At 43.9% G+C, this 14,293-nt stretch overlaps 1 protein-coding gene across 1 annotated transcript in view; it reads right to left on the reverse strand.

The window, feature by feature from the left end:
• The window catches only part of tcp1 (t-complex 1), a 49,526-nt gene extending 35,492 nt beyond the window's left edge, over positions 1–14,034 (reverse strand). Inside the window, exons 1-2 of the mRNA XM_041175486.1 lie at positions 13,908–14,034; positions 2,807–2,892 (exon numbers count right to left, since the gene is read on the reverse strand). Of these exons, the coding sequence (XP_041031420.1) occupies positions 2,807–2,892; positions 13,908–13,980 (159 nt within the window). The 5' untranslated portion in view covers positions 13,981–14,034. The remainder of the gene's footprint in view (positions 1–2,806; positions 2,893–13,907) is intronic.
• Between the last annotated feature and the right edge of the window lie 259 nt (positions 14,035–14,293).

The raw sequence follows: 14,293 nt of genomic DNA on the forward strand, positions 1-14,293 counted from the left end.
TTTGTTCCCGCATGTCCATTCGCATGTGTTTTTGGCTGTGATTCTGGACCATTGCTTTTTTTCTTCTCTCTCTTTACTCCCTATCACTTCTCCACCTACTCTCCTCAGAATTCAGTGATCTCCATACCTCCCTAAACCTTTCCCTCAAAGCCCATATTCACAGCCACCCCCTCTATCCCAACATCTTGTGACCTCACTACCCCCATCATGACACCACAGGTGAGGCCATCTCCAACCATTTCCTTCTATTGCTCCTACCCCACGTCTTCCCCGTTAACCCCACTTCCTTCATTGTCCTCCTCTGGGAAAAAAACTCTCTCAAGTAACTTACCAATTCATTTTCAAATTCCCAACTATCTGGGACCCACTACCCTGATGATGACGACATCACTTCCAAGGCCCTCATTTCCATTAAAACTATTGCTCTTCTTCACCCTAGTTGTTGCTTGTCATCTACATTTTCAGATTTGTGAATCTATGGCAGACAATTGGCTGAACCATTCATCACAAGATCCAGTTGGATCGTAAAGCACCCATGTCCTGTCCTCTTTTCCTGAAAGTACTCACTATTAAAAAGAATCCTGGAATTAAAAAGAATCCTGAAAAGAATCCTTATTCACCAAGAGCCGTCTGCTTAAACCACCCATCCACATATCCTCCACTCTTACCTCCAATAACAAGTGCAAGGAGTTCATAGGCTTCTCTTGTCACAAAGATTGAGACTGTCTCTGCCACTTCTCTTCTTTCTCAAGACCACCTGGCCAAACTTCTAAGGTTTATTGTTGCCTCAGCCAAGACTTCTCAGCTTCTTCTAGATTATATCTCACCTTCTTAAAAATTCATTATTTTTCTTTTTTAGTGGATGTGGATATCACTGGCTAAATCATCATTTATTGCCCACCCCTCATTGCCCTTGACTGCCATGCTTTGCCAAACGTCTTTAATCAATCTCCCACTTCCTATTTCCTCAACATAATTTCCAAATTGTTGAACACCAGATTTTCATTTCCATTCCATTTTAGCTGATTTTGTTAACCATACCCTCTCCTTAGGTACTGTCTCCCATTGCTTTCAAACCATTCCTTTCTGCAAAAAGACCCCTTGATCCCATTGTCCTTGTAACCCATCTGCAAGCCTACTTGCCTCTCCAAACTCCTTGAACATGTTGTTGCCTCCCAAACCTGTGCCCATCTTTTTCACAATTTCATGTTTGAATCTTTGCAATTAGGTTTGCACCTTACACAATGTTGAAATAGCCCTTATCAAAGTCTCAAATGACATACTAAGCACAATGATCATGGTACACTATCCCTTATCATTCTCTACCATCTGCAGCCTTTGATAATGTTGACCACACTAAGGGTGGAACACCCTTTGCCTGGTTTCTACTTCTATCAAATCATAGCCACAGAAACACCTACAATGGCTTCTCTTCCTACTGTCACACTGTTAACTCTGGAGTCTCCAAGAATCTATTGTTTCACCCCTTCTTATTTTTCATCTAGGTGCTGCCCTTCGGCAACACATTCCACACATGCATTGACAACATGCAACACTATCTTATCAGCAGCTCTATTGCTCCTTCCACTGTCACACTTGCTCATTTGTCAACCAGTACCACATGAGCAGAAAATTTCTCCATCCAATTGGAAGACCAATGCCACAGTCTTTGGTTCTGGTCAAAAACACCATTCCCTGCCTACTGCTTCCATTCCTCTTCTTGACATAGCCTGAAGCTAAGTCACACTATGTACAATCTTGGTGTTGTGTTTGCCTGCGGGTTGAGCTTCCAAGCACATATCTGCGCATTCACTACTGACTTCCACCCTGCTTCAGCTCATCTGCTGCTCTCACCCTTGTCCATGCTTTTGTTACATCTAGACTTGATTATTACAATGCCCTCCTGGCAAGATTCCCATCTTCCACTGTGTGTAAGCTTGTACTCATCCAAAGCTCTGCTGCCTGTATCATAACTCACCAAGTCGTATTCAGCCATTACCCCAATGCTAGCTGGCCTACACTTGCTCCCACTCCAATGACACCTAATTTTAAAATCCTCAATGTCTTGAACTGCGTCAGCAGGAATGCCGCTCCATATCTCTGTAACCTCCTTAAGCCCTGAAGGCCCTTGAGATTTCCATGCTCCTCCAAATTTGCCATCTTGTACACCCCAATCTAACTGACTCCAAGCTCTAATGCCTTCCCCGAACCTTCCCACACTCTCTTTTCTCCCTTAAAACCTACCTCTTTGTACAAGCTTTTGGTTAGTCGCCCTGGTATCTCTTTTTGCGGTACGATGTTGACATTTTTCCTGTTATTGCAATATGTGATGTTTAGTCACATTAAAGATGCCAAACAAATATTGTTGTTGATATAGGCAATCATACAGACTGGGACACAATAGCCACTACACTGAATTAGTGGCTACATCCAAGACAAAGTTGAGGTCCTCAGCATGATTCAGTTAAGCAAATTACATTTTGGTAACAAGTAGTTGAAAGTAGGAATGCTGTAAACACAGATGGTGAAGGATGGAGGGGAATCAGGATGAGTGCTGCAGCAATTAAATTACTGCACTAGAAGAATTAAAATCCAAAAAACAAACCATTTCTGAACTATGTTTGGGTGTGAGGAAAATAGGTTTGACCGTGGTTCTACAGCCAACATTCACTCTCACAATTCAAGAGCATTGGCCATTTGGCCGAGTTATCAGAGGTACCCAGCGCCGGTAGAAGAGCACACCAACTATTCAGTAGAGGAAAAATTTGGTGACAAAAATCTACAAAGAGTGACAAATTCTACTTACACCAATATCATCCACCAACATTTTATCCAGACCAACTGGTCCCAAGGAGCTTTTCACAATGTTAGCAATGGAGGCTGCTGCCATCACTGGGGGGGGAAAAAAAACAAACACAAAAAGGCAAATTATCTTTGCAATTTTATTACAAGTAATTGGGCATAGTGGTTATATCACTGGTAATATTATGAGTAATCTAGAACCAGAGCTAATAAAGAGATGAGTGTTCAAGTCCCACCATGGCATATAATGAATCTGAATTCAAGTAATTAAATAAATCTGGAATAAAAAGCGGTCTGGAGCCAAGTGGTCCTGGCAGAATCCAACGCCACTCTCTTTAGTTCCCACCAAAAACAGTTCCCTGTATACCATTTCCATTCCTCTTCTTGGCATAGCCTGATTCTGAGTCACACTGTGTACAACAGCAGTGTTATGAGCATCATTGGTGAGTAAATGCCACCTGATTGCACTGTTGATGACACCGATCATTATTTTGCTCATAATTCAGAGTAGAATGATGGGGTAGTAATTGGATTTGTTTTGTTTATTGTGGACAGGACATACTTGGACAATTTTCCATTTTGTTGGGTATCTGCCAGTTTTTTAGCTGCACTGGAACAGTTTGGCTGAAAGCATGGCTAATTCCAGAGCACAATACTTCAGCACTACAGTTCTATGCTCTTCAATCCTTCCTTAACTTTCTCTGCTCTAAGAAAACAATCCCTGCCCTCCCTAGAGAATTAAAATTCCTTATCCCTGGTACCACTTTTATAAAATACCTCAGCACCCTCTGAGAACTTGACATGCTTTCTCATATTTCACAGGAGCACAAAATTACATGAAAGAATAGAAATTTTAGTTTTAGCCCTTTGCTTGGTAGACTAAGAGAATAATGGTGCACAAAGGGAACAATGGTATACAACAGGGGTTCCCAAAGAGTAGTGGGCCCATCATTTGGGGCGCAAGCACCGAAGCAGCAATGGCGACTGTCCAGTGAAGACTCTTGCCGAAACATGATTCCCCCCAATCTAATGGTTCATCAATGGGAGGGTTTTCACTGCCCTCAATGGTTTTTGAGTGCCCCGATTGGCCTTTTAGTTCAGCCTTCAGATTGGCTAATCAGGGGCTTCCTTGGATGCACTCGTAATGGAGCAGGTAGTTTGAACACATGCTGTGGTGAATGGTGGGACAGTCCTGGGATCGGCATCAAGGTTACATTATACACGTGCACAATTCTTAGTTCCAAGGCCCCATGGGAATCTTCCAAACTATTGTGGACAAAACCATTTGGTTCCGTTCAACAACTCCCCCACCACCCATTGCTCTTACTCTGCGGTCACATCAATTTTCAAGCATTAAAATGGGATCACAGTGGGAAAAAATTTTGGAAGCACTGAGTGTACAATGTCACACCAGTTACATTTTAAACTACTGGCAATCTAAGAGTAAAACAAAACATGAACTCTGCAGGTCTGGCAGTACATGTGGAGAAAGAAGCAAACTTAATGTTTCAGGTTGATGACCTGTCATCAGGATACTGAGAAACAAACATGCAGCTATGACAATCAGGTGTTCAACTTTTCTGTTAATATGCACTTGAGTGCTATATACATTTCAACACAATCGATTGGAAATTAATCTCAATTTAAACGATTCAAGTACTAAATTTAAATTATAAATTTCTACAAACTTACAAGGGCTATAACGTCTGCATAAATCACAACCAAATCTCAAAAACATTTAAGTACTAAATGAGAAAAACTAATAGAAAATATCATGTATGTAAGGAAGTTAGTATTAATAATACAGCTTCAATGATAACACTATCCAAGATCTGGATCAGCAGGATCTTCAGCTTCAGGTGAGGCCCTACATGCACTTCCATGTATACATCTGTCAGGTCTTTTGCTGTAATGCACAAAATCTACTTAGAATAAAGTGTGGTCATAGGAACATAGAAGGAGTAGACCATTTAGTCCTTCTGAGTCTTTGCCTCTGATTCTGTAATACCTTTGCTGAACAAAAACCTATCAATCCTAGGTTTAAAATTAATCTAGCATCATTTAAAGGAGTGTTCTAAACTTACATAAGAAATTGGAGGAGGAGTTGGTCAAAAAATACTTTCTCCGCCATTCAGTAAGATCATGGCTGATCCGATCTTGGCCTCAACTCCAACTCTGTTTTCTTTGCCTCGTCCCTATAACCAGCCACTACTTAATTTTTAACCTGATTTCCCAGTTCACTTGGGCCAGGTCTGTCTTCGTGTCTTTGAACTACCCTTTTTTAAAGTTAAATACATTAGTTTCAGACTCAAGTTTTTCGTCTGCAAACTGAATGTGAAATTCTATCATGTTATGACCACTGATCCACATGGGAACATTCATTAATCTGGTCTCACTGCACATTACCAGATCTAAAATAAGCTGTTCCCTGATTTGTTTTCATAACATACTGACCTAAGAAACTGTCCGAAATGTACTCCACGAACTGCTCAAGGCCACCATTGTGAATTTAATTTGTCCAATCTACATGAAGACTGAAATTGTGCACGGTTGTTTCAGTATCTTTCTTACAAATTCCCATGAGTTCTTAATTTAAACTTCAGTCCTGCAGTGTAGCTACAGTTAGAGGGCCTATAAACTTCTCCCAACGGTAATTTATTTCCCTTGTTATTTCTTAACTCCACAGAAACTGATCCTAAATCTTGATCTTTCAAGCCAAAATCATTTCTAACTCATGAAGTGATCTCATTCTTTATTAGTAGACCCCACTACCCTTTTCTTTCTCAACAGGTCTGAGAGCATTCTGCGGAGAGAGAAACAGAGTTAACATTTCTAGTCCGCATGACCCTTCATCAGAGCTGAAGAGAAGTGGAAATGTGATGAAATTTATATTGTTTGGGGGAGGGGGTGGTGGAGCTGGATAGGCGGCCAGTGATAGGTGGGGACAAAAGGGGGATAATGCCCCTCAAAGAAAAAAAAATTCCTTTATCTCTGCCTTAAACAGGAGACCCCTTATTTTCTGTCTCCTAGTCCAGCTCCTCTCAGAAGGGGAACATCCTCTTGAGCATCCGCCCTGTAAAGTCCCCTCAGGATCTTATACATTTTAATAAGATCACCTCTCAATTCTTCTAAACTCCAATGGACACAGGCCCAATAAGTCCAACCTTTCCTCATAAGATAACCCTTTCATCCCAAGAATTAATCATGTGAATCTTCTCTGAACTGCTTCTAATACAAATATACCCTTTCTTAAGGGGACTGAAACTGCATGCTGTACTCCAGAAGTGGCCTCATCAACATCCTGTACAACTGGAGCAAAACTTCCCTACTTTTTATATTCCATTTCCCTTACAATAAATGAGAACATACCATTTACCTTCCTAATGATTTGCACCTGGTTCATGTACCAGGGCACCCAGATCCTTCTGAACTGCAGAGTTCTGCAATCTCTCTCCATTTAAATAACACCGTTTTTCTATTCTTCCTACCAAAGTGGACAAGTTCACATTTTCCCACATTATGCTCCATCTGCCAAAATTTTGTCCACTCAACCTATCAATATTCCTATGCAAACTTACGTCTTCTTCACAACTGACTCTCCTACCTATCTTCGTGTCATCAGCAAATTTAGCAACCACACACTTGGTCCCTTCTTCCAAGTCATTGATACAGACTGTAAGTAGTCGAGGCCCCAGTTTTCTTTTAGTTGTATATTGTCCCTTGCCCTCTGGTTTTTTGGGGGGGCAAATTGAGCTCTTGCCCCTCAGGAATACAAATTGGATCTATATTATGTCAAGTTCTTTATTTTGCACTCTTTTTTGCTCTTCTGCTGCATTACCCATTAACAGACTTGTCCAGTTTACTGTCCATATTGCACTGAAGGGAGCTTTATTTAAACCTAGTAGCTGTTTTGAGCTTCTCAATTTCAAACACTACGTCGAACTCTATCATATTATTTTGATCACTATTACATAAATGTTCTCGCACCATGGGGTTAATAAATATGGCTCAGGTCTCATTACCAAACCTAATATGGTATGCCCCATTGTTGGCTCTAGGACACATTGCTGCAGGAAACTATCTCGGACTTACGCATGAAATGCACTAATTGGCATATGCTAATTTCCTTGTCCCAATCTATATGGGGAATTTTAACTTCCATTCAACCACTCAGACAAGCATGTAGCAAAGGCAAATCTCTGCATTTATACAATCTACCACTTGACAGCTGCTACCAAGGGGATGTACACATCTCCCACTATGGTCCCAAATTATTTTCTATTTCTTAATCCTACCCACAAAGTTTCGACTGCTTGCTTACCTCTTCTTATGCACTCTTCCATCATTGAAGTAATTTCATCCTTAATAACCAAGGTTACTCTTCCCCTCTGAATTTTCTCATCTTTGTGAACCTTATAACCTGCTCTGTTTAGTTTTCAGTCTCAACCATCTTGGAGCTATGTCTCAGTTTTGGCTACCACGTCATACTGTCCAAGCTGGATTTGGTCTTGCAATGCAGTTTGCTCCATCTACCTATACAATTGTACAAAGAATGCTTATTTGGAACACAAATCCCAACTTGCCCTCCAGCTCATGTGTTAATCACATGGTCCCTCTTGCTCTCTCTTGATTTAATTTACATCCTTTAGTTTTTCCTTGAACTACAGTGCCAAAAGTACAATTTTTGACTGTTACTCTATCTTCCCATTTGTTCATTTTGGAAGAATTATTAATACAATGTTTTCTAACTGAGCCCCTCCACCCCACCTGTTTATTAGCTTTTGGCCACCCTATTCTGCTAGCACCATGTTCTCAGCCAGGTTCAAGTGCAGCTTGACCCAACTGCTGCCAGTTCCTATCTGTTCCAAAACTGGTACCAATATCCCAAGAAATTGAACCCCATTTTCACAGATCACTTTTTCGGCCATGTTTTCGCCTCCCTAAACTGCTTACCCCTAGGCCAATTTACACATTGCTTGGATAACAATGCAGATATTAGAACAAGACTTTAAGGGTTATGTAGGATCTTCAGCACCAAGCTGTAACTCAATTATTTACTGATTAATTAACCTTTTTCAAATGAAATTATATTCTTATATTAAGCCTTAATTTTAATGTTCTATTATGTCATACAAGGCAACTGCCTCCTCCCTCATGCAGCTTCTTTTTCCTAAGGGGAGCGCGGCGGGAGCCGAAGGGGAGCGCGGCGGGAGCCGAAGGGGAGCGCGGCGGGAGCCGAAGGGGAGCGCGGCGGGAGCCGAAGGGGAGCGCGGCGGGAGCCGAAGGGGAGCGCGGCGGGAGCCGAAGGGGAGCGCGGCGGGAGCCGAAGGGGAGCGCGGCGGGAGCCGAAGGGGAGCGCGGCGGGAGCCGAAGGGGAGCGCGGCGGGAGCCGAAGGGGAGCGCGGCGGGAGCCGAAGGGGAGCGCGGCGGGAGCCGAAGGGGAGCGCGGCGGGAGCCGAAGGGGAGCGCGGCGGGAGCCGAAGGGGAGCGCGGCGGGAGCCGAAGGGGAGCGCGGCGGGAGCCGAAGGGGAGCGCGGCGGGAGCCGAAGGGGAGCGCGGCGGGAGCCGAAGGGGAGCGCGGCGGGAGCCGAAGGGGAGCGCGGCGGGAGCCGAAGGGGAGCGCGGCGGGAGCCGAAGGGGAGCGCGGCGGGAGCCGAAGGGGAGCGCGGCGGGAGCCGAAGGGGAGCGCGGCGGGAGCCGAAGGGGAGCGCGGCGGGAGCCGAAGGGGAGCGCGGCGGGAGCCGGGAGTTGAAGGGAAACTGGGAGAGCAGGGATGACTGAGCATGTTCGGTGATGAGGGAACAACGTGATCCTTTGAGGACCGTGTGTACGGCCAGCTAAGCATTTACTACTTTTATTGCTTATAGTTTTTACTGTCTTATTTTGTGTTTCATCGTTTGTTGGGTCTATATTCTGTAACAACGAGGAGCAGGGAAGAAGGGCTCGAGAGTAATTGATATTAAATATCTTCCAAAAGGTTCAATTTAATTTAAAAGGGGTAAATCATGGCAGGAGAGCACAAAGCCATGGTGTGCTCCTCCTGCTCTATGTGGGAAGCCGGGCACATTTTCAGTGCCCAGGTCCAGCACATGCAGGGGAGGTGTCTCCAGCTGCAGCTCCTGGAAGCCCGGGCTTCAGGGCTGGAGCGGCGGCTGGGGACATGGTGGAGCATCCGCGAGGCGGAGGGTATCATGGATAGCATATCTCGAGAGGTGATCACACCACAGGCTAAGAGTCAACAGGCAGGAAGGGAATGGGTTACCACCAGGCAAAGCAAGAGGACTAGGCAAGTAATTCAGGAATCTCCTGTGGCTATTCCCCTGCAAAACAGATATACCACTTTGGATACTGTTGGGGGGGAATGGCCTCTTAGGAGAAAGCAGCAACAGCCAAATTCGTTGCACCGCGGTTGGCTCTGCTGCATAGGGGAGGAGTAAATAGTGTGGGAATGCAATAGTTATGGGGGATTCAATTGTAAGGGGAATAGATAGGCGTTTCTGTGGCCACAAAAGAGACTACAGGATGATATGCTGCCTCCCTGATGCTAAGGTCAAGGACGTCTCAGAGTGGCTAGAGGACATTCTGAAGGGGGAGGGTGAACAGCCAGTGGTCATGGTACACATTGGTACAAACGACAAAGGAAAAAAAGGGATGAGGTCCGAAAAGCAGAATACAGGGAGGTAGGAACTAAGTTGAAAAGTAGGACCTCAAAGGTAGTGATCTCAGGATTACTACCAGTGCCACATGCTAGTCAGAGTAGAAATAGCAGGATATATCAGATGAATACATGGCTGAAGAGATGGTGTGAAGAGGGTTTTCGATTCCTGGAGCTTTGGGACCGGTTCTGGGGGAGGTGGGACCAGTACAAACTGGACGGGTTACACCTGGGCAGGACCAGGACTGATGTCCTGGAGGGAACATTTGCTAGAGTGGTTGGGGAGGGTTTAAACTAAAATGGAAGGGGAGTGGGAACCTATGCAAGGAGTCAGAGGAAGGGGAATCAAAGACAAGAACAAAAGACAGAAAGGGGAATAAGAAAAGTGATAGTTAGAGATATCAAGGGAAAGAATCAAACAGTGCCTCAGTGCAAAATTGTGGGAACAGGACAAGTAATGTTAAAAAGACAAGCCTTAAAGTTTTGTGCCTTAACACAAGGAGCATTTGCAATAAAGTGGATGAATTAACCGTGCAAATAGATGTAAACAGGTATGATATATTCAGGATTATGGAGACATGGCTGCAGGGTGACCAGGGATGGGGAACAAAAACAGAAATACCTGGAAAAACTCAGCAGGTCTGGCAACATCGACGGAGAAGAGCAAAGTTGACGTTTCGAGTCCTCATGACGCTTCAACAGAACTGTTGAATGGTCATGAGGATTTGAAACGTCAACTTTGCTCTTCTCCGCTGATGCTGCCAGACCTGCTGAGTTTTTCCAGGTATTTCTGTTTTTGTTTTGGATTTCCAGCATCCGCAGTTTTTTGTTCTTATGACCAGGGATGGGAACTGAACAAAGATAAAAAACTGCGGATGCTGGAAATCCAAAACAAAAACAGAATGATCTGGAAAAACTCAGCAGGTCTGGCAGCATCAGAGGAGAAGAAAAGAGTTGACGTTTCGAATCCTCATGACCCTTCAACAGAACTAGGTGAATCCAAGGAAGGGGTGAAATATAAGCTGATTTAAGGTGTATGTGTGTGTGTGTGTGTGTGTGTGTGTGTGTGTGTGTGTGTGTGTTGGGGGAGGGGGTGTGGTTGTAGCGACAAGCAAGCAGTGATAGAAGCAGATCATCAAAAAATGTCACAGACAACAGAACAAAAGAACACATAGGTGTTGAAGTTGGTGATGTATATCTAATCGAATGTGTTAATTAAGAATGGATGGTAGGGCACTCAAGGTATAGCTCTAGTGGGGGTGGGGGGAGCATAGAAGATTTAAAAATAATGGAAATAGGTGGTAAAAGAAAAATCTATATAAATTATTGGAAAAAACAAAAGGAAGGGGGAAGAAACAGAAAGGGGGTGGGGATGGAGGAGGGAGATCAGGACCTAAAGTTGTTGAATTCAATATTCAGTCTGGAAGGCTGTAAAGTGCCTAGTCAGAAGATGAGGAGTTGTTCCTCCAGTTTGCGTTGGGTGAATATGATAGAATTCTTCATCAAGATGGAGAGTGACGTAGTTGATTCTGAGACTTGGGTCCTGAATCTTAATAAAGGAAACTACGATGATATGAGGCACGAGTAGGCTATGATGGATTGGGAAACGTTACTCAAAGGAGCGCATAGGTGAACTGCAACACTTGTTTATTCCTGTCTGGTGCAAAAGTAAAACAGGAAAGGTGGCCAAACCATGGCTTACAAGGGAAATGAGAGTTGGTATTAGGTCCAATGAACAGGCATACATATTGGCCAGAAAAAACAACAGACCTGAGGATTGGGAGCAGTTTAGAATTCAGCAAAGGAGGACCAAGGGATTGATTAAGCAGGGGAAAATAGAGTACGAGAGTAAGCTTGCAGGGAATGTAAAAACTGACTGTAAAGATTTCTATAGGTATGTGAAGAGAAAAAGATTGGTGAAGACAAATGTAGGTCCCTTACATTCAGAAACAGGGGAATTTATAATGGGGAACAAAGAAATGGCTGACCATATGGTTCTGTCTTCACAAAGGAGGACACTAATAACATACCAGAGATGTTGGGGAACACAGGGTTTAGTGAGAGGGAGGAACTGAAAGAAATCAGTATTAGTAGGGAAATGGTGTTGGAGAAATTAATGGGATTGAAGGTCGATAAATCCCCGGGACCTGATAATCTATATCCCAGAGTACTTAAGGAAGTGGCCCTAAAAATAGTGGATGTATTGGCGGTCATCTTCCTAGATTCTACAGACTCGGGAACAGTTCCTACAGATTGGAGGGTAGCTAATGTAACCCCACTATTTAAAAAGGGAGGCAGAGAGAAAACAGGGAATTATAGACCAGTCAGCCTGACGTCGGTAGTGGGGAAAATTCTAGAGTCCATTATAAAATATTTAACAGTTGAGCACGTTGAAAACAGTGGCAGAATCGGACAGTCAGCATGGATTTATGAAAGGGAAATCATGCTTGACAAATCTACTGGAAATTTTCGAGGACGTAACTAGCAGAGTTGATGAGGGGAAGCCAGTGGATTTGGTTTATTTGGACTTTCAGAAGGCTTTCAACAAAGTCCCACATAAGAGATTGGCATGTAGAATTAAAGCGCATGGGATTGGGAGTAGCGTATTGAAATGGATAGAAAATTGGTTGGCAGACAGGAAACAAAGAGTAGGAATAAACGGGTCTTTTTCCGAATGGCAGGCAGTGACTAGTGGGGTACCGCAGGGATCGGTGCTGGGACCCCAGTTATTCACGATATATATTAATGATTTAGATGAGGGAACTAAATGTAATATGTCCAAATTTGCAGATGACACAAAGCTGGGTGGGAGGGTGAGTTGTGAGGAGGATGCAGAGATGTTTCAGTGTGATTTGGACAAGCTGATTGAGTGGACAAATGCACGGCAGATGCAGCATAATGTAGACAAATGTGAGGTTATTCACTTTGGTAGCAAAAACAGGAAGGCAGATTATCTGAATGGCTATAAATTGAGAGAGGGGAATGTGAAACGAGATCTTAAGTCGCTGAAGGTAAGCATGCAGGTGCGGCAGGCGGTAAAGAAGGCAAATGGTATTTTGGCCTTCATAGCCAGAGGATTCAAGTACAGGAACAGGGATGTCTTGCTGCAATTGTACAGGGCCTTGGTGATATTGTGCGCAGTTTTGGTCTCCTTATCTGAGGAAGGATGTTCTTGCTATAGAGGGAGTGCAGCGAAGGTTTACCAGACTGATTCCTGGGATGGCGGGACTGGCATATGAGGAGAGATTGAGTTGATTAGGATTATAATCGCTGGAGTTCAGAAGAATGAGGGGGGATCTCATAGAAACCTATACAATTCTAACAGGACTGGACAAGGTTGATGCAGGAAGGATGTTCCCGATGGTGGGGGAGCCCAGAACCAGGGGATATGGGGTAGACCATTTAGGACTGAGATGAGGAGAAATTTCTTCACCCAGAGTGTGGTGAGCCTGTGGAATTCGTTACCACAGAAAGTAGTAGAGGCCAAAACATTGTATGTTTTCAAGAAGGAGTTAGATATAGCTATTGGGGCGAAAGGGATTAAAGGGTATGAGGAGAAAGCAGGAGCAGGCTATTGAGTCGGATGATCAGCCATGATCATAATGAATGGCGGAGCAGGCTTGAAGAGCCGAATGACCTACTCCTGTTTCTGTTAAGTGGCATATTATACAAATTTGATGCGACAACGGGGACTTGAATAGCCTTTTAGCGGTGGTATGTTTCTAGGCACAGCTTTAACACTGATTTTATTTTACTACTATTTTAGAAAGACTCAGTGCTCCAAGCTGTAAGAATTAGCGTGCCTCATTCAAATAAAGCAACCTTTCCTTTCCGATAAATGTTTCACTCTACCTCAACGTCATTCTGCTTGACAATCAATTGTTTGTGGATTTCTCTAGCGTTTTTGATGACCACAAAAGGATAAACTTTCCCTACCATTTTCAGCGACCGCTGATTATCGTTTTAAGAGGCACTCTAGAACTGGAAAAACTAGTCAAATCATCCTTTTAGATCTTCCACAGAACACTTTTCTGCATTTTAAAATGATCCAATGCTGAATTCAGACACTTCGCAGGTAAGCAGTCTGTTCAGCTAAATAACATTCTTAAAACATGAGCTCTTACATGAGGTTTTGTCTAAAGGCTGGGTGGAAGGGGTGAATATGGAGTGGTTAGTAAGGCGGGGAGATTCTAGATCATTCTGGAGGCGGGTGGGGTCCTGGCCGGGCACGCGGTGCCACCGTATCCACCGGGGCAACTCTAACCCGACTCGTCCAGCTCCAGTCCGAAGACAAAGTACTTTCTCGAAATCTTCCTCACACGCACTGGCTGACTAGACACGTGCCTTCGTATCGCGAGGGTCCTCGCTCATTATCCCAGATCTTGTTGCCCGTGCTAATACCAGCCGCAAAAAAATTGCTCCCTCATAGTATAAAGTTTCTGTCTCTTACCATTCTGAGTGCGAATCGAATCTCCAGATGTTCTCTGCCCAAATACATTTAACGGACCTTCCATCGCCGCCATCTTCAGCTCCTTCACTCAGACAGGAAAAGACGGCGCCAGAGGCATGCCGGGATCTGTGGCATTGTGGGTAATCCTACTCCGTTGCTATGGAGTTTTTTTTTAAGTACTTTGAACGAATTCCATTTCTCGGCGATGTAAAAAAATCATCACAATAGTTTTCTCACAATGCTTTTTTACTGCATTTATTTGTAGCAGTCTGCGTTTTCAGGATAAACGGAAACGCGTAGCATTACGAGAGGCAGTCCCTCTGGATGAGGATGACTTGCTCGCATTCCGGCTGGATGTGTTCTGGGATGGATGATTTACAGAGACT

This window comes from Carcharodon carcharias, chromosome 2 (genome assembly GCF_017639515.1).
Source record: "Carcharodon carcharias isolate sCarCar2 chromosome 2, sCarCar2.pri, whole genome shotgun sequence".
Lineage (NCBI taxonomy): Eukaryota > Metazoa > Chordata > Chondrichthyes > Lamniformes > Lamnidae > Carcharodon > Carcharodon carcharias.